Source organism: Mauremys mutica, chromosome 3 (genome assembly GCF_020497125.1).
Source record: "Mauremys mutica isolate MM-2020 ecotype Southern chromosome 3, ASM2049712v1, whole genome shotgun sequence".
NCBI lineage: Eukaryota > Metazoa > Chordata > Testudines > Geoemydidae > Mauremys > Mauremys mutica.
The window spans coordinates 176,768,579-176,787,924 of record NC_059074.1 but is presented as its reverse complement, the minus strand read 5'-3'; the positions used below and the strand labels follow the sequence as shown (position 1 = coordinate 176,787,924).

Below are 19,346 nucleotides of genomic sequence, written 5' to 3'. Positions count from 1 at the left end.
GCACTGGAGCCATGTTTTAAAAGATTTATAAACTGGTTCAGCAAACTGTTCTTGGGAGCCAGGGCGGATAGGACCTCAAATCGCCTTTGGCCCAATGAAACACTTTAAATATATTGTACCACATATGGATGTGGAATAAACTGAAAGTTATAGCTTGTCCCAGAAAGATTTTAAGTCTTAGGGGCACTGTTAACCATAGGTCCCATTGTGTCTCTGAATAGACAAGAGTGATCTGTACAGGTGTACAAGTTTTAGCACTTTTCTGCTCCCTTGAGACAGCTCTTTTAGGCCCTTAGACTAATGAAATATTGATTTGCTGTTCACTCCACACTTTTCTATTTGTGAAAACCTATAATTCTAATATAGGCTGAACAAGACATTACTTACTGCTCAATGTGGGTCCAATCTTAGGAGTAACTTGGCTCTCTGGGGAACAGATCAGTGGAGCTATTCCAAGTTACATCAGCTGAGGATCTGGCTCTTAATGTCAACAGGAGCTGAGGGTATTCAGCTCTTTTCTGGCTCAGACTCTGTATATATTGATTTGCATGGTGTAGTATTAAAGTATATTTCATTTCAATTTACTTTGCACTGGAGATCTCTTTACAGATGCATAATGGGCATTTTGGATACACTAAATCACATTGGCACATTCAATTTTTATTTATTTTTGTTTTTTTAAAGTGTTCTGGGATACTGTGTACAAAGCTGGTACTATAAATTAAATGACTGCTTGATTAACCAGCAAAGAAACAGTTCTGTACTCCCCATGACACACTACAATTATCCAGACACATAAATGGTGTTGAAATTATTTCAGTTGCTAACAATAAAAAATAAGATTAAAGTACTGCTTGCATCTGGACAGTAAACTATCAGAGTGTAGTAATGCACCAAAAGCATACAGTAGAGAGACAAAGAAAGCACGAGTTTGCTTTTTCACTTGGATAAATGATGTTCTTATTTCACCCTTTTTCTGGCTAAATAGCAATCAAATATTTATATTTATTTCATAATTCAACTAATAATACACTAGTCACATTTCCAGCAAGTTAGGAATTAATCAGATCTTACACTTCCTGAAGCCAAAGTGTGTATTAGTGTTTACAACAAAAAACAGTTAATATTTTTTCCATTAGGTTGTTCAATTAAATATTGATCCTGCTCTCTATTTACAGTGCCATTGATCACTGCTTTTCTAACTTGTTCAGCTTCAGTTTAGAATGATTTGATTCTAATTTTATTACCATGTAATTTAAATGCACATAATTACTGTAATTACGACATTTAGGGAAACAGCTCTCCCAAGGCAGAAGATCTTTTTAAGTTTACTGGCAAACCTACTTTTGCTGACAGAAGAATAGGTTACTACCTACTAATGGATGGGGACTATGTAAGACTGACTTTTTTTTAATCAATTTCTGTAGTTTTAAAGGGATTCCACCCATTTTTGCCCAGTTTTACAACCCTGCAATCCCATTGACTTCAGTGTCAGGGTAGAATCTAGCCCATTTACTGAAAGGAGAACAACAGTGATTAGTCATACGAATATGTATACTAAATATATATATGTGAATTTTCAATTACCTGACAGTATGTGAGTGCTGTTATCTCTGTCTAGTTACCCATTCTGATACCATCCATATAATCAGCAGTGCCTTCTTCAGACAGAATCCTTACATAGTACAGCAATGTGAGAAATTGTGGCAGAATTGGGCCCTCATGGAACAGTGCTCACAATTCAGTGAAAGCGGACATTCCCATACTTCATTGGACTGGATCCCATTTAAGGAAGTAAGGGCCTGATCCAAATAGAAAGACTCCCATTGACTCCAGTGGGTTTTAGATAGGCTTTAAATGTGGACACAGAAAATACATCTTGCCATTGGAACAATGGGGTAAACAACTGTTAAACACACATCCCCTCTCTTTCTCAATTTGTGTTTATCTAGGACTCGCTTGTCACTTTGCAATCTGACGTGAGTAAAGGGCTGTGCACAGCTGGACTGCCCCAGGAGCAGACCAGGCAGGGAGTTATGACTCACTCACATTTATCTCCCAGACTCTCCTCTTGCTACACCAGCAGCATATTACTTTTCATATGTTAGTTGTGCAACGCCTGTACAGGGAATTATGGGGTACCTTATGCTGCCTTATTCTTTTCCCCCCATAAAGGAAGATGGCCCTTATTTTTTAATCTTCCCTTATAGCAGCTTTGAGCATCCCTCTAGTTCCTCATATGCTCCAAAGATTAAGTAGAAGAAATTCTAGTATGAAAGGAAATCAGCAGCTGTGTACCCATTCACTGGAATGGCAAGGTGCGTTTCCCAAATCCTAACCTACACCATCAGAATTACAAGATGGCAGCTCATCCTTTTCTTTATTAGAGTTATGACACCTTTTAACTTTTTTTAACTGATTAACTCTTCTTTGTATTTAGATGGCTCCAGACTGAGCCTGAATCTATGCCCAGCTGAAGGAGGGCACTCTGGGGTGACAACAGTAGACCAGGTGGTGTGGGGCATCTGCACAGAAGGGAATAAGAGAGGTGTCTGGGGAATATTAAAAAAAACCCAAGGAAGTGTACTGTTTCTCTGTTTATACTACGAGCTCTTCAAGGCAGGCACCATGTCTTTCTATGTGTTTTTATGGTTTCTAGCACAATGATCTTAATTATGGCCTCTATGTGCTCTTGTAATACACATCGTCATAATAATTATCAACATCATCCTGATGTTTTGTTCAGTGCTGAAATCTAATCAAGTGCTGAAGATTATGCAGTCTGGGCAAAACACAAATTAATGGGGTTCAAATTTTGCACTTGTAATCTGTAAACTGCAGGCGCATTAACTGTGGGAGCAAAAGAGAGGCAACTAATAAGCACCTGATTGCGGGCAAAAATCAGGTGGCTAGGCCTCTAAATGTTATAATTGGAACCCGTAGTTGCATGTGCATAGTTTGAACCAACAATGGACTCTGAGCACACAATGAAATGGCTGCTGTTAGATATTTGATCCTTAATATTTAAAGGGAGGAAGAAAGGAAAGAAGCTAAGCTAGCAGGAAAGCAGTAGCACGATATACAGTAGACACAAGAATTCTGTTCCATTTCTTTTCCCACAATGTAGTAGCCTAGTCCTTTCATCTCAACAAATATCAAGGGCCCATTTTATTCCAACGGTAGAGGCCTTGGTTACAGCTTCAGTGCCTACAGAAAACATGAGATCATCACAATGATTTTACTTTCAGAACTGAACCTCAAAAGGTTCATTCATTCTAGTATTTCAGTTATATCTGCAGGCTAGTTATAGCAGGAGACTGTATGTATAGCAAGTAATGTGGGAGGAAAATTCAGCCTATCCTAGTGCAAAGTTTGTGGTTAGCAGGAGCCACAGGATTGTCCATAAGTCAATAAGTATCCATCTGTTAGATGATGGTCATCTGTTTGTGACGTTTATAATAGGCAGGAACCCTTTATTAGTATTCTGGCTTTCACTAGATTTATCATTATTGTATAAGATGGTTTTCGTCTAGGCTTTAAGTCCTGCAAGAAGAATCGCTAGGCTGGCTCTCTGAGCTCACATAGAGCCCCACTGACTTCATGGTCTGGGTGAACGCCTGAGTCTGCCTCAGTGACTCTCCTCACAGGACCAGGACCTAGTTTCAAAAACTAGGCAGAAGACATTTCCTAATCATGAGCACCTCAGGATACTTTAGCTCTAAGTGGTGAATACAATTTTTAATCTTGGAAACCATCTGATGAGAAGGGGTAAGCAGAATGTTCAACATAACCTGCTGCCTGTTTGCACTTTGCTTTTTAAAAATCTCTTTTAAGTATCAGACATTCAATTTCTGAATTTAAAAAAAATAAGAAAAAATGTGTGCGTGAATTTTAGTGCTCTGGAAAGGGGTCAGACTGATCTCCATGGAAAGAGACATCCTATCTACTGAACAGGCACAGCCTGGGCAGTAGCAGCAGCAGCAGCAGCTTCCCCATATGGTATCCCCCAAGGGCCTCAGTCTTGACCTTGAGGGGCCATCTCTTCAGCGAGATGATATTTCTTGTCTTTTGTCAACTCATGTCAGACCTTTAACATTATAGCACAGCTTTTTTTGGCATGTGGTTGCTTTTGAAAAACATATATTGCCAGATCGTCAGCTGGTGTAAGTTTATGTAGCTCCACTGACTTCAACTGAATAATGCTGATTTACACAGCTAAGGATCTGTCTCCTAGTGTGAAAAAACACTCAGATTTTCCACTCAACCAAAGCAGATTTTTATGATGTTTTCTTTTGTGCCTTTCACCTCTTTTGTTTTATTTAAAATTTCCATCTGTAATCCCTTATTGGCTGCGGGAAGACAGCGGTGGAAAAGCAAGCTCTCATTCAATTAATTAAACCAAGCAGCAAAAGACAGACAGATGTTTCTGCTTTTTAGGATAATCAGAATTTCATGGGCGCTGTCTCCCACCCCCACTGTTTCTGGAGTATGTATTAATGCAACTGAAATACAAAAGCCTGACACAGTGACTCAAGAACAAAGGACTGAGCTGTCCAGCAGAGCTGTATGACTAATAGATGAGAGGCCAGGTTCACTCTACCCCCACCACAGCCATTAGAATGGGAACGATAATGATTTGGATTCTATACTGGAAATTAACCTGAACAAGTAGCCCTAGGCTACCCAGGGAAATAATTCCTGATCATCTTGTATTTTTTCTTTGCTCTACTGTGCCAGTGAATCTCATTTCAAAATTTCACTGCTGATATATATTTCACAATGTTTTTTTTACTGCACTATGGCACTGGCACTGCGGCACCTAATACATTATGTAAGAAGAATTGCATCAGCTCACTTACCCAGTGCAGTGGCCCAATGCAGACCTTAGCAGCCAGAAGAGGAACCATGGGATCTGCAGGACGCAGTTTAGCACACTCTCTGAGCACCGACACAGCATATGCCGACTGGAGGGCGTGGGAAAAACAGGAGTCTGATTAGACAATGCAATTCAGTGAAATGCACACAACAGTTACGCTAGTTAGCAAAGATTCATGCATCAGCAACAAGTGAGTTGCTTTGCCCTTCTCCCCCAGCAAGAAACATATTGTTTTCAAAATGCCAAAGAGCCGGACCTGGCAGCAAAAGGTGCAAGAGAACAATTTTCCCAATAAGTCAAAATACAGGCTTATACTAATTCTATTCTTCATCTCCCCCTGGAGCCCTGCAGTAATTCACAGTGACTACAGAGACACCTTCTAGTGACCCTGAAAGGAACTTAGGGAGCCTCCCCTTCAGCTAATTAAATCATGACAAACTGGATCTTGCAGAGGTTTGGGCATCTAAATCAGTCTCTGGCTGGTGGATTTTGTTTTTGTTCCCTCAAGTTCTGTAGCAAACAGTAATATCACCAGGGGCCCACAGACCAAAGAGTTAACTTGACAAATGCAGCACAATCCACTATTCAGCAGGTGCCCAGAAAGACCAAGCTGGATATGGTCACAATGCCTGGTAGAAGAATCTGAACTTTAATGCAGGTGGTATGAGTAGCGTATGTTAGCTCTCACTGTCTCTCTGGGATTAGGTTACAATTAATGAATAACATTTAATAAATTTAGCACTTCCATGACACTTTTCATCTTTAAAGCACTTTACAAACATTAACTAATCTTCAGAACATGCCATGAGGTAGGTACATACTGTAACACACCCATGGCCACCTAGGAATCTCACAGAAATATGGGGACAAAACCCCAAATCTCCTGCTCCAAAAGCACATGTCCTTACCACTCAGTCTAAAATAGAGTCTCTATTAGCAGTCTGAGGGTTATGACACACAGTTTTGCAGTTCTCATTCCAACAACCTAAAGGCAGTAGCACAACAGCAGTAATGTAATACTATCAATAGCCTCATTTTACCGATGAAGAAAGAGAAAGAGGTTAAGTGAATTCTCTAAGGCCACGAGAGTCAGATCAGAGCTGGAATTAGAACTAATACATTCCAGACGCCCAGTCCTAGGGCAGTACCCAAAATGGCTGGTGTGTGTACAAGAGTTAACAACTCAAGACATTGTTTTACTTTTGTTTCTGTTTGTGGTTTTGAGGCAAGAATCTTGGGATTTCAAAGGCACCTTCTTCCTCTCTCACATGGCTCTGGCCATGGTGTTTGATACAGGGGCTCTATTTACCCTCCTGGGTTGAGTTACAAGTTTTGACATGATTCAAGAAAGGATCATGACCTGACATATTCCAATCCCCTCCTTCTGCTTGTATTCCAACCAAAGCTCTATTACAAGGCAATACACACCTTACCCTAGTGAGCATCAACAGAGGGATACACCCAACTCCTAGTACCTCAACATGTGAGAGTTTATTCTCAAGACTGGGTTTGCAAACAGCTGCATTGTCACCTTTATTTACAAGGATTACAAATTAATTAAACATGGGTGGGGGAATCTCAACTCTGGGCAAGCAGAGGTCAGAGGCAGAGGAAACGGATCCAGTCTGCTTTTAACTGCATTTGTGTAATCAAGAAAGTGAAGTTCTATGTTTGCTGGCAACTGTCTTTCGGGTCAGAAATAAGATGGTTGGTGAGATGTCTAAGCTATGAGTTCTCAAGCTGGGAGTCACACACAAGTCCAGGGGGGTCATGAGCATCCTCCCCTTTTTTATGGTCAGACGGGTAGAGATCCCATGGGGAAAAGCTGAACCAATTGGTTTAATGTGAATTTTCACCCATCAAAAATATACATACAATACTTTAGCGGATCAGCTCCAGACTTTTTAACTTTGGGTTATATTAATTGTAACCACCTTGGCATGTAGGGTTTTTTTGTAACGTGGAACAAACAGGTGCATCTCTCAGCACATCATTTTTTTGTGCTCAAGTCCAACATCTGCAGGAATCTACTTGCCTAGAAAGTTTTCCCCATCCCAATCTGCTAGATGCAAACTCTTCCCTGTCCAAATATATAAAAGGATCTCTGTCTACTTTTGACAAGGAAACTACTCTCACAGCTTCCGTGAAGTCACGTGCAGTGATGGTGAAGAAGTCTGGTAATAGATTGTTTTAAATTCAATATTTTTGAAGAGGCCCATGCTCATCGTTTTGTGGAGCTTCAAAGGTACAGAAAGAAGCAAGGCAATACACTATGACCAGGATGTGGAGGGCCAGGGGAAACCAGACAGTTTTCTTCCTCTGATTAAACTTGTCATGGTTCTGAATCCAACAAAAGACGTCTAATTTAAATGAAAACTCTTCTCCAATTGTTAAACCCAACACCAACATGGCAAAAAATCCTATTTTCTAATTATGTAATGAAGGTACAGCATCTCTTCAACTGTTCTCTGATGATGGACTTCACATGAACAACCTGAAGAGTGATTTTCAGTTATATTTCCTTGATTATTTTCCCAAGAGAGTCTAAAGAGAAGAATTCTTCTTTCAGTTACAATAGATTCCTTCAGTTCCATGCAACTAAACTGATGGTGCTGGCTAAAAGGCTCACTTTCATCTTTTTAAGGTAATAATTGGAGATATACCAATCTCCTAGAACTGGAAGGGACCTTGCAAGGTCATCGAGTCCAGCCCCCTGCCTTCACTAGCAGGACCAATTTTTGCCCCAGATCCCTAAGTGGCCTTCTCAAGGATTGAACTCACAACCCTGGGTTTAGCAGGCCAATGCTCAAACCACTGAGCTATCCCTCCACCTCAATCTGTTCCTAGCCTCTCCTCTTCCATCTCCAGCAAAACAATGAAACAAATATTTGAGAGACAGAAATAAATTCACTAAACATTCATTAGAGGATAATGAAACCATGAGAGGTAATCAGCAGGGGTTTCTAAAGAGCAAATATTGCCAAGCAAACTTTTTTTGCACTCTTGGATAGAATTATACCACTAACAGACTAAGGGAATGCAACAGCTGTAACAAACATTTTCTTTTTGTTTTGATTTTGATTTCAGCACAGCATTTGCTCTTCTCTCGCCCAGGTACCAGGAAGCTCTTCTTTGGTATTTTTTATATTCCAGCTATGGTGGGAAAGGTTTCTCAAAAAGGTGGGTTTTGTAGCATGCTCTAAAAGTGCTCATACTTTGCTTTAGACTAAATCCCTCTGGTAGTTGGTTCCACAGCTGTCCCCCTCAATTGAAAATGCTTTATCACCTTGGGGCTTCTAAGCTGCCTTGCCCCAGAGGAGCACAGCTGTCTTGGTGGGTCATGCATCAAAATGCAGTCACTAATGTGGCTGGGTTCTGACCTGTTGATAATGGCTTTGCAGTTCAGAACCAAGCCCTTGAATTGGCAATGGAAGCAGACTGAGAGCCAATGATGGGTGCAGAGTACAGCTTATGGAAATCTATCCTACTGAAGGGGTGAGCTGTCACATTTTCCACAAACGAGAGCCTCTGCATTGCTTTCACCTTCAACCTGGCCCAGATACAGTGAGTTACAGTAATCCAGCTTGGAGGTGAAAAGTGCATGGGTCTCTGTGGCTGGATCCTTTTCTGGGGGGGCTAGGAAGTCTCCCAGCCAGCTGGAAGTAAATGATGATATTGTTCACTACTGAAAATAATAATGCACAGCTCTTACATAGCACTTTTCACCAGCAGATCTCAAAGCACTTTACAAAGGGAGGTAAGTATCATTACTCCTATTTTACAGAGAGGGAAACTGAAGCACAGAACAGAAAAATGATACTCCATGTCCATCCAGGGTTAGCGATAAGTCAAGCAAGATGCTGAGACTTTACACGACTTTCACTAAAGGGAGGGCAGTTCAGTGGCCCAGCTAGCTCTTCAAGTCCAGAGAATGTTTCCCCCTCCTGATTGGTACAATTCTGGTCTTGTCCACCCTGGATGGAGAACAACCCTGAAATGGCATGGAAATGGACTAGTTCAGTCATTCTCAAGCTTTTCCACAGCAGGACCTCACTTTCCATGGGACCCCCCAAACCATCTAGCTGGGATTCAGCTGGACTCATTTCCATTTAGCAACACACAAAGGGCACGGTGGTTGCAACTCCTGATGCCCATTCATGACACCCCTTGGGGTCATGAACCAGAGGAGAAGAATCCCCAGATTACTTACACTCATCAGGTCTTCCCATCTCATTTGTACGATTCTGTGAATCCCAAGTGTGCACATCATTACACTCGCTTTTGGCTCTTAACCTATGACTTTAATTTTTCCCCTCTCCTCTTGCCTCTGCATCAAGCTAGTTAAGAAATTACAGGCTGTGACGCTGTATGGAATATGTGGGATACTTTGTGATATTATTGATACCAGTGTTATAAAATTGCAAGGAATCTGACCAGATATGCTATGTGACATATCTGCAAAAATGTTGTAATTTGTCTAGTATGATAATCTTGTTTATATGTTTGTATCACTTTTTTATTATAAATTATATGTACAGTATATCTGTATTTCCAAACTTGTGCTGTGTTTCTGGGTGACACCCCCAGACAGACTGGCATCAGCAGTAGGCCTGCTTGATAGCCCATCAAGGATCAGCAAGCCAGACAGAAGCATGCTTATGAACAGAACTCTGAGGCCTTTTAATGCCATGTGCTGTAAAGCTTGTGTTTGGGGACACAGGAAGTACAAGCCACACGGCAAAAGAAGATAAAAGTCAGTTGCATCAACTCCATTTTGTCTTCAATCCTGCCTCCTACCTCTGTAGTAACTTTTCTACAAACTGAAGCTCTAAATAAAGGACTGAACGACCCATCCAAGCTGTGATAGTGTTCCAGAGGTACTTTCAAGCCAGCAAACTCACCAATACTGCTAAGAACCTGATATATGGACTCTGAAGTCTTTGTACATATGTGACTGCTTTACCATTTAACAACTCTCTTCTTGTTCTTTCTTTTTTCTTTATAATAAACTAGTGGTCCCCAATGTGGTGCCTGCTGGTGCCATGGCACCCGCCGGAGCATTTATATGCGCCCACCTAGTGCCCAGCAGGGGAGAGAAGCCGTGGCCCCGCACCTGACGGGGACAGAGAAGTCAGGCTGCAAGCGCGGTGTTCTCTGTTCCCAGCAGGCGCGGAGCCTGCCTAGTGCCCAGCAGGGGAGAGAAGCCGTGGCCCCGCACCTGACGGGGACAGAGAAGTCAGGCTGCGAGCGCGGTGTTCTCTGTTCCCAGCAGGCGCAGGGCCTGCCTAGTGCCCAGCAGGGGAGAGAAGCCGCAGCCCTGCACCTGACGGGGACAGAGAAGTCAGGCTGCGAGCGCGGTGTTCTCAGTTCCCAGCAGGCGCAGGACCTGCCTAGTGCCCAGCAGGGGAGAGAAGCCGTGGCCCCGCACCTGACGGGGACAGAGAAGTCAGGCTGCGAGCGCGGTGTTCTCTGTTCCCAGCAGGCGCGGAGCCTGCCTAGTGCCCAGCAGGGGAGAGAAGCCGTGGCCCCGCACCTGACGGGGACAGAGAAGTCAGGCTGCGAGCGCGGTGTTCTCTGTTCCCAGCAGGCGCGGAGCCCGCCTAGTGCCCAGCAGGGGAGACAAGCCGCAGCCCCGCGCCTGACGGGCACAGAGATCTCCGGGGCTGCAGGCTGCGGGCGCCGGTCTTCTCGGTCCCAGGCAGGCACGGGGCCGCGGCTTAAGCCGGAGAGAAGCTGCAGCCCCGCGCCTGCCGGGGACAGAGAACTCAGGCTGCGAGCACGGTGTTCTCAGTTCCCAGCAGGCGCAGGGCCCGCCTAGTGCCCAGCAGGAGAGACAAGCCGCAGGCCCGCACCTGACGGGGGCGTGTCATAAACAGATAGTTAAGGGTTAAAGTCTGTTTTACCTGTAAAGGGTTAACATGCAGTACCTGGTGACCACCTGACCAAAGAACCAATCAGAGACGAGATAATTTCAAATCTCTGTGGAGGGAAGCCTTTGTCTGTGTTCTTTGTGAGAACTCTTTTTGGATCTAAAAGAGACCAGTCATGTCTCTAAGTTCTCCTGGAGTAGTTTCTACTAATTAATAGTGAGTATTAATTAGAAAGGCGAATTAGTCTTATGATTTGATTTCTATATTTGAAATTGTGTGTTTGCTAAAGGAAATGCTTTATTCCTGTTTGCTGATATTGCTTTTTACTGAAAAAGGGGGAGGGGGAATTCTCTCCAGAGATTGATAAGGTTATCCCCTATGAGTGTCCAGCTTGGGCTCATAGAGATTCTGTATTTTCTTTTTTTTTCTTTTTTCTTTGTCTGCTTGAAAACAGCTAGAAAGAGGTGTAAGTTTTTCTAACAGGCTGTTAGAAGGACCCCCACTGTGAGGTACTTAGCAAGTTGCTAGAAACAGGACAAACCAGTTTTGTTTTTTTTTTTGGTCTTCTCAGTATATCAGCAAACAGCAACTACACATTTGCAAATTAAAAGGTTTTGTTTCTTTTCTATTCAGTCTCTCGGGAATAGAAAGGGTTAGGAATTGGGGAAACCAGTTCACTGACTGCAGAGGGGTGTGGCCAGCACCAAAAAGCAACACCAGCAAGCCACACATAAAATTCACTGACTGCAGAGGGGTGTGGCCAGCACCAGAAGGCACTGTTCCCCATCCCAAGAAATTTCCCACCTACATGGCAGGTGAAAACACTAAGGCCTTCTTCAAAAAGGTTAAAAGGACCTGCCATGGGTACAGCATCCCTGAAGACCAGTACAAGGACTGGTCAGGAAAGTGGACTTTTGCTGTCTATGACAATTATTCCATCCCCATGCTATTGGGGGAAAACTTGGCCAACCATGTAAAGCTGGCCAAGAGTGGGGGAGTGGTCACCCGCGGCCAGGCCAAACAAGCAGGCACTCCCATCCCTGTTCCTGAGCCATCCACCAGGACCCTGTCTGTGTTACCACAGACCCAGACAGAGGTGGTGGAACCGGATCTCATGCCAACAACTACAGCAGCCATAGTACATCCAGTCCCAGGACCGGAACTGGAAAAGCAACCAGCGGCAGAACCAGCGCCAGCACTGATGCCAGCGCTTGCAACTCCACCGCCAGGGGGCGCCAACGGGCCTAAACTGGCAGAAGCAGCAGACAACTCTACCCAAGAGGCTCAGCCAGAGCCTGAAATATCACCTTGTGCACCAGCGGAGAGCGGTCCACAGTCAATGGAAACAACCTCATCACCTACATCGCTCCCAGAGGAACTGGTGTCTCCCGCCTCAAGGGAACAGTTCCAGACAGAGCAGGAAGCCGAGAACAGCCTTAAAAAAGCTTGGGCGGCGGCACGCAGCAACCCACCGCCTCTCAGCTCTTCTACCCAATTCCAGTTTGTTCTAAAACAAGGACTTTTATATAAGGACATTCTTTCTGGTGGACACCAGGAAGGCCAGCATCCTCAAAGACAGTTGGTAGTTCCAACTAAGTACTGGGACAAGCTCTTAAGCTTGGGCCCTGACATCCCAGTGGGCATTCTGGGGTCAACAAACCAAAGACAGGTTGGGGAAGTCCTTCCACTGGGAGGATGGGCAAGGACGTCGCCAAGTATGTCCGGGCAAATGCATAAAAAGTGTTGTTCAATGTCAAATATCTTGTTGTTTACATACTTAGTAGTATATGTAATAGTGCATGTGTTTTGTTTATCTGTTTATTTTACAGTTCTAGGAGGAAATCACCACCAGTAGGAGAGAGGGAGGGGGGAAGTGGGCTGCTTCCCTGTGTGTGGGAGATTCAAGGAGTTTGAATCAAGGTATCTCTCTCTCCTAGGAAAAGGGAGGGGGGAGGAAGCAGGGGGAATGGTTTGTTTCTCCTGGGTGTAAGAACTCCATGGATTTGGGGCTCTTGGAATCCCCTAGGATTTTGGGGAAGGACTGTGTCTCAATTCACATTTCCTAATTGAGTGGTGGCAGCTTACTAGATCTAAACTAGGATTTTAGTTTAGAGGGAAACCAAGTCAGGTCCCCACATTGGAGCCGAACAGCTCCAAGTGGGGGTGAGACCTTTGACATGGTGGCATGCGGGTCCTCACCTTGAAACCCCCCAGTTTCAAGTGAGGGTAGACCCATGACAGGGACAGAGAACTCCAGGGCTGCAGGCTGCGGGCGCCGGTGTTCTCTGTCCTCGCGGCTTTCTCCGGCTTCTCTCTTCTCTCTGGATTCATATATTATGTTATATTAAATATGATGTTTTTCATATTATTTAATGTTCAAATACAAAAGAAGCCTTGAAAAATTGGGTTCAGAAGAACATTTTGTATAGCGAGCAGAGTTTTAAAATAACTTCTCACTATACTGGACTTAGATGTTGATTGGGAGCGAGAGAACTGGAATACAAGAGAGGGCTGTGTGATTCCTTTTTTTCGCTTGTTGAAAACCAGTGTGGGGATCAGAAGCAGAGTTTATGACTGGTTGGGAAGTTTAACTTCAGTGTTACTCCCAAGACTAGTGGGTATCTGCTCTCCTTTTTGCAGCCTGGCCTGACCTTGGCATTTCCAGTGAGGGCTGCCCAAGGCACACCGCGTCACACAGGCAATCAGCTTCTACATTCCTTATTCAAATAATTGCCAACCCCCTCCACCCCCTTTCTGTGATTACAGTTTTTAACATAAATATGTTCTCACTAATGATGACCAAATATCTTCATATACACTGCCATCAGGAAAATAGCTATGTCTGAATTTAGGAATGGTTTCTTGCTATATATATATATCCCCCTACCCGCCCCTCCCAAACACATACACATATACTCTGTTTCATTTTCAGGAATCTTTGGAAATTTCCATTTGCTGTACTGTCTTCAACACACAAACCTCTCTGGTCCTGTGCCCCTTTACCTCAATCAAAAGAAACCAAACTATTGACTGTCCCCTAGCTGGCTGACCTTTGCAACAGGATCTTTAACCAATGAATGTTCAATATTTTAACTTTCATTCCCCAGTGATTCTATTTAAGGAGCCATCTGAGGCCTTTGCTGCTCCCAAGCCTCCTGACTGCAATGCAAAGACAAACGTGCTTTTTTTATGCTGGTTACCTAGCAACCATCTTAAGCTTTTGCAAGGAAACCAGCAGAAGGAGCAACCTAAATCACAAAATTCATCTGCTCTTGCTGCAGAATTATGTATCAGATATATTTATATCTGTCTTTCTAATCTTCTAGAAGGCTTTATGTCGGCATTATAGGCATGTCTGAGTCAAATGTAAGGCTCTGGATAAAGATGTTTGCTTTTGTTGCATTGTTTTTAAATAAGAATAAAGTATTCCTGTTTCTGGTTGGAACATTGATGGAAAAAGCTTAAAATGTAAACAGATCGTATTAACTACTCATTATTTGGCTGTGGATATTACGTATCAATAAACCCATATATTCCTCATTGGATCACGGTGAGCAGCTCATCTCTGTGCAAAACTGACTTGAAGGGAAGCAACTGAAATCAAAACGAAATGCTGACAGCACAGCGCTGAGCAGCCCCACACTACAAGCAAACCTTAACCAATGTGCCAGCAGTGGACACAGAACCCATGGCTCTGGAAACAGTGAACTTCCCTTCCCCAAGCATAACTGCTGAGTGCCTGAGATGCTGACAAGAATGTAACTCTTATTATTTGTATAGCACCAACACCCCCCGAAGCATTATGTTGCTAATAACATTTTCAGGTGTCAGGTGTCCTCTTCCTCCCTCCGTTACCCATGCACAAAGGCAGGAAGGTTAAGAGCAGACATGGGCAGTCCCCGTGGTGAAAAGGTTCTTTACTGCCTGTTTTTCTACAGTGCCATGACTGTGGTTGAAGCCCCTCTCGCTATTCTGCATAGCTTACACAGTAATGTCCCTAGCACCTGCCAATGCAGGGGGAGCAGGAATGATGTAATTGCTCTCAAACTTATGCAATTGCTGCCCTTGCTGCAAGTGCTACGACAGGTGTCCGCTCTAGATGTTTAGTAGCATACTGGGTGCTCCATGAACTTGGAGGCAAGTGCTGTTGGTGCCCTATGGGCTCTAATGTTTGGTAGGTCAAATACGCCTCCGAAGGTAACTCCTCCACCACTGTCCTTTCAACTGACATGGGGCCTTCCCCATTCTCACAACCTATCTCCCTTCCTCCAGTGCAAGGGTGAGAAGAGCAGTAAATTCACGCTTCAGCAGACACATCACACTGCCCTCTACTGGCCTAAGAGTGCTCAGCCCATCCACCACATTCTCCCCCGCCTTGAATATATTTCAAAACCAATAATGGAGATTTGGTTTCTCTCGACGTTTTTCAACATAAACATTTATTTTTAAATTTTTTTTAAATATTAAATAATGCTCCCATGCACTGTATAAAGAGAATGTCTTGAATGGCCATCTGCCTAACACAGGAGACCATCACTACATTAAAGTAATTTTAATTAACTATCCAGGCACCCAGCGTTTTTTGTAAGGGTGGTTTTTATTACTGTTTAAAGCTAAAGAAATAAATAATTCCGTAGCTGTACCTAAATAGCTACATTTCCAATTCACATAGGGAAACCGACCCATTGGCATGAGGGCCAAAACCATGCATCCGGAGAGAAGCACAGTGAGAAGACAGTGCACGTTAATGTCTAATACGGCCCAAAGCAGGTGAGTGTGTTAAGCAGGCACCTTTAGCATTTCACAGAGAACAGGTTGCCACAATTTTGGGGCATAAGAGATTCGTTAAAGGAATGGTCCGGCCCTATGATGTATTGAGAATCCTCCACTGACAAGGAATTCAGGACCCAGAGCATCTTGTAGGACTGGGGCCTAGAAAGTCAGGAATATGAGAGAGGAACATGTAACAGTGCGATGCTGGCAGGTGCTAGGGCCCCAATTCACAGCCCTTGTGCTTGTAATAAATCACGCAGGCACCCAAGTTTGACAACTTTGGCCTAACAGAAGTGCCCTGGTTTGCAGAGGTGTCATACATGAATAACTTGCACAAACTCCAGTGGACGATGCTTGGCTGGGTAGGGGTCAAGAGAGAAGTGGACTACCCCAAAATGCCAAACCAGGTCTATGCAAACCCCTTAACACCCCCATCAAACCCGGCCCTTCTTCCTTCACTCTGCTCCCTTGACAGAGGTCCCAGTTTTGCACTTCGTAAATCTTGTCATGATAAGTTAACCATGTTCAACCTAATAACCCATGCTGTGCCCTGGAAGCACAGAAAATCGGTAAAACTGGCTTATAGGGTTGTCTGAAGGTTCCCTCAGGCAACATAGGGCGGATGTAGTGGCTACCACACCACTTCCCACTCTCAGACACCCCTCATCCCCAGTGTAAAGGGCATGATTGGCGAGCCACCACATCCAGCCAATCTTTGGCTGCCATATCGGCATATTATGGGATGTTAACATCAGGCACATCTTAGAGCAGCTCCAAGTTGTACCTTAGGACTAACCTGGCACCCAGCATCTCCAAGACTGGGGAGGGGTTTCCATAAAATTGATTCAAAGACACCTTCATCCCTGTCCAGAGCTTCATTAGGTGCAAAAAGGTCTTTCCCAATGACCTGGCATTATAGCAACAGATGCACTCAGAATGCCCAGACAGATAACTAGAAAGGTGTAACTTAAAACTCTGAATACACAGGCTTGGAAGTTTCACACTGTATTTCTCTCAATCAAATCAAAGGTAATTCTTTTGTTTGGAAAACACACCTCATTGCACACACTTGGACTATGATGGGTAAAAATACCTTTCTAGAAATCACACATCTGTGTTCAGAGAAGCACAGCAAAGTGAAATCACTGTTATTCTATTATTTCTATTGTTTAAATTCAGCTGTACAATAAAAAGGTTATGTTTCTTTGCATAATCTCATTCACCATTTAAAGAAAAAAAATGGTTACCTACCTTTCGTAACTGTTGTTCTTAAAGATGTGTTCCTCATGTCCATTCCATGCTAGGTGCGTGTACGCCTATCTGCATGGCTGCCGGAGATTTTTCCCTTTGTGGTATCTGTAGGGCCGGCTCTGGCACCCTCTGGAGTGCTGCACTTATGCGCCAGTATATGAGGTGCTGCTGGCCCTGCAACCTCTCAGTTCCCTCTTGCCGTCAACTCTAACAGCAGGGAAAGAGGGTGGGTCATGCAATGGACATGAGCAATACCTCTCGAAGAATAACAGTTACAAATGATAGGTAACTGTTTTTTCTTCTTTGAGTGCTGGCTCGTGTCAATTCCATGCTAGGTGACTCACAAGCAATATCTTTGGAGGTGGGCTCGGAGTTCACGGTCGTGCAGCTTGCAACACTGCTCTGCTGAAGTTGGCATCATCCCGGGCCTGCTGGGTGATGGCATAATGCGACATGAAGGTATGGACTGAAGACCAGGTAGTGGGCTCTGCAGATATTCTGAATCGGCACCTGTGCCAGGAAGGCGGCTGACGAGGCTTGCACTCTGGTAGAATGGGAGGTTACAACCGCCGGCGATGACATCTCTACTTATTCATAACAGAACTTGATGCAGGTGGTTATCCACAAGGAGCCTTTCATCCTGTCCGCCACCGCAATGAAGAGCTGTGTTGACCTGTGGAAGGATCTGGTTCTCTCGATTTGTGAGGCTTGGGGAAGAACACCGGAAGAAATATGTCCTGATTATTGTGAAATTGCGACACCACCTTCAGTAAGAAAGCTGGGTGGGGCCGCAGCTGGCCCTGGACCGTGTAAAACACTGTATAGGGTGGTTCCAATGTGAGCGCTCTAATCTCAGAGATCCTTTGGGATGAAGTAATTGCTACAAGACCAAGGAGACCTTCCACGAGAAAAGCAGCAGAGAACACAAAGCTAATGGCTCGAAGGGAGGCCCCGTGAGTCTTGACAGTACCAGGTTTAGGTCTCAAGGTGGGATAGGGTCATGAACTTGAGGATAAAGTCACTCCAGACCCTTCAGAAACCTGATTGTCATGTCATGGGAGGAGAAGACTGATCTACCCTGGACCACAGGGTGAAAGGTTGAGATGGCCGCCAACTGAACTTTGATTGATGGAGTGCCAGACGTTGGTGCTTGAGACACAACAGATAGTCTAAGATGGATTGCAGCGAGGTCTGGTCAGGAGGAAGATTCCATTCCGAAGCCCAACACGTAAAACATTTCCATTTTGGTAGGCAGGTCACCTTGGTGGAGGCCTTTCTGCTACCCATCAGGATTTGCTGGACTTGTGGAGGAACAAGCATGATTGGCACATTTAGCCACATAGCAGACAAGCCGTCAAGTGCAGGGATTCTAGGTTCGGGTGCAGCAGGTGGCTGTGGATCTGGGACAGTAAGTCTGGCTGGAGCAGGAGTTCTAAAGCTGTCACTATCAAGAGCTTCAAGAGCATGCTGAACCAGTGCTGGTGCGGCCATGCCAGAGCTATCCAGATCACCCTCACCCTGTCTCGTCTGACCTTCAAGAGTAACCTGTGCACCAGCAGTATTGGTGGGAAGGTGAACATCAGCATCCCTGATGACTTGAATAAGAAGGTGTCAGACAGGGAACCTCTGTCCAGCCCATGGACCAAGCAGAACCAGTAACACTTCCTGTTCTGCCTGAATGCAAACAGGTTCACCTGGGGGGTTCCTCACCTCTGGAAGATCACACTGACCATGTCTGGGTGGAGTGACTGCTCGTGGCGAGATGAAAAGGACCTGCTAAGGAGATCCATTAGTAGATTTCTGGCCCCCAGGAGGTGCAACGCCACGAGATGAATAGCATGCTGTATGCAAAAGTCCCACAACCTGAGAGCCCCTTGGCACAGGGCTGAGGGGCGGGCCCCGCCTTGCTTGTTGATGTAGAACATTGCTGTGGTATTGTCTGTCAGACCTTGGACCACCCTGTCTCTCAGGTAGGGAAGAAACACTTGGCATGCCAGGCATATTGCCTTGAGTTCCTTGACATTTATGTGGAGGGAACAATCCTCCAGCGACCAGAGACCTCATGTGCTGAGGCTCATGGACTCATAGACTTTAAGGTCAGAAGGGACCATTATGATCATCTAGTCTGACCTCCTTCATAATGCAGGCCACAGAATCTCACCCATCCACTCCTGTAACAAACCCCTAATATATGTCTGAGTTATTGAAGTCCTCAAATTGTGGTTTGAAGACCTCAAGCTGCAGAGAATCCTCCAGCAAGTGACCCGTGCCCCATGCTGCAGAGGAAGGCGAAAAACCTCCAGGGCCTCTGCCAATCTGCCCTTGAGGAAAATTCCTTCCCGACTCCAAATATGGCCATCAGTTAAACCCTGAGCATGTGGGCAAGACTCACCAGCCAGCACCCAGGAAAGAATTCTCTGTAGTAACTCAGATCCCACCCCATCTAACATCTCATCACAGACAACTGGGCATACTTACCTGCTGATAATCAAAGATTATTCTCAAATTAATTGCCCAATTAGGCCATCCCATCATACCATCCCCTCCATAAACTTATCAAGCTTAGTCTTAAAGCC

At 44.5% G+C, this 19,346-nt stretch overlaps 1 protein-coding gene across 1 annotated transcript in view; it reads right to left on the bottom strand.

Moving 5' to 3' along the window:
* TTC7A (tetratricopeptide repeat domain 7A) overlaps window positions 1–19,346 on the bottom strand; it is a 267,779-nt gene that overhangs the window by 165,520 nt on the left and 82,913 nt on the right. The window contains exon 11 of the mRNA XM_045011489.1: window positions 4,860–4,964. Coding sequence (XP_044867424.1) covers window positions 4,860–4,964 — 105 coding nt within the window. The remainder of the gene's footprint in view (window positions 1–4,859; window positions 4,965–19,346) is intronic.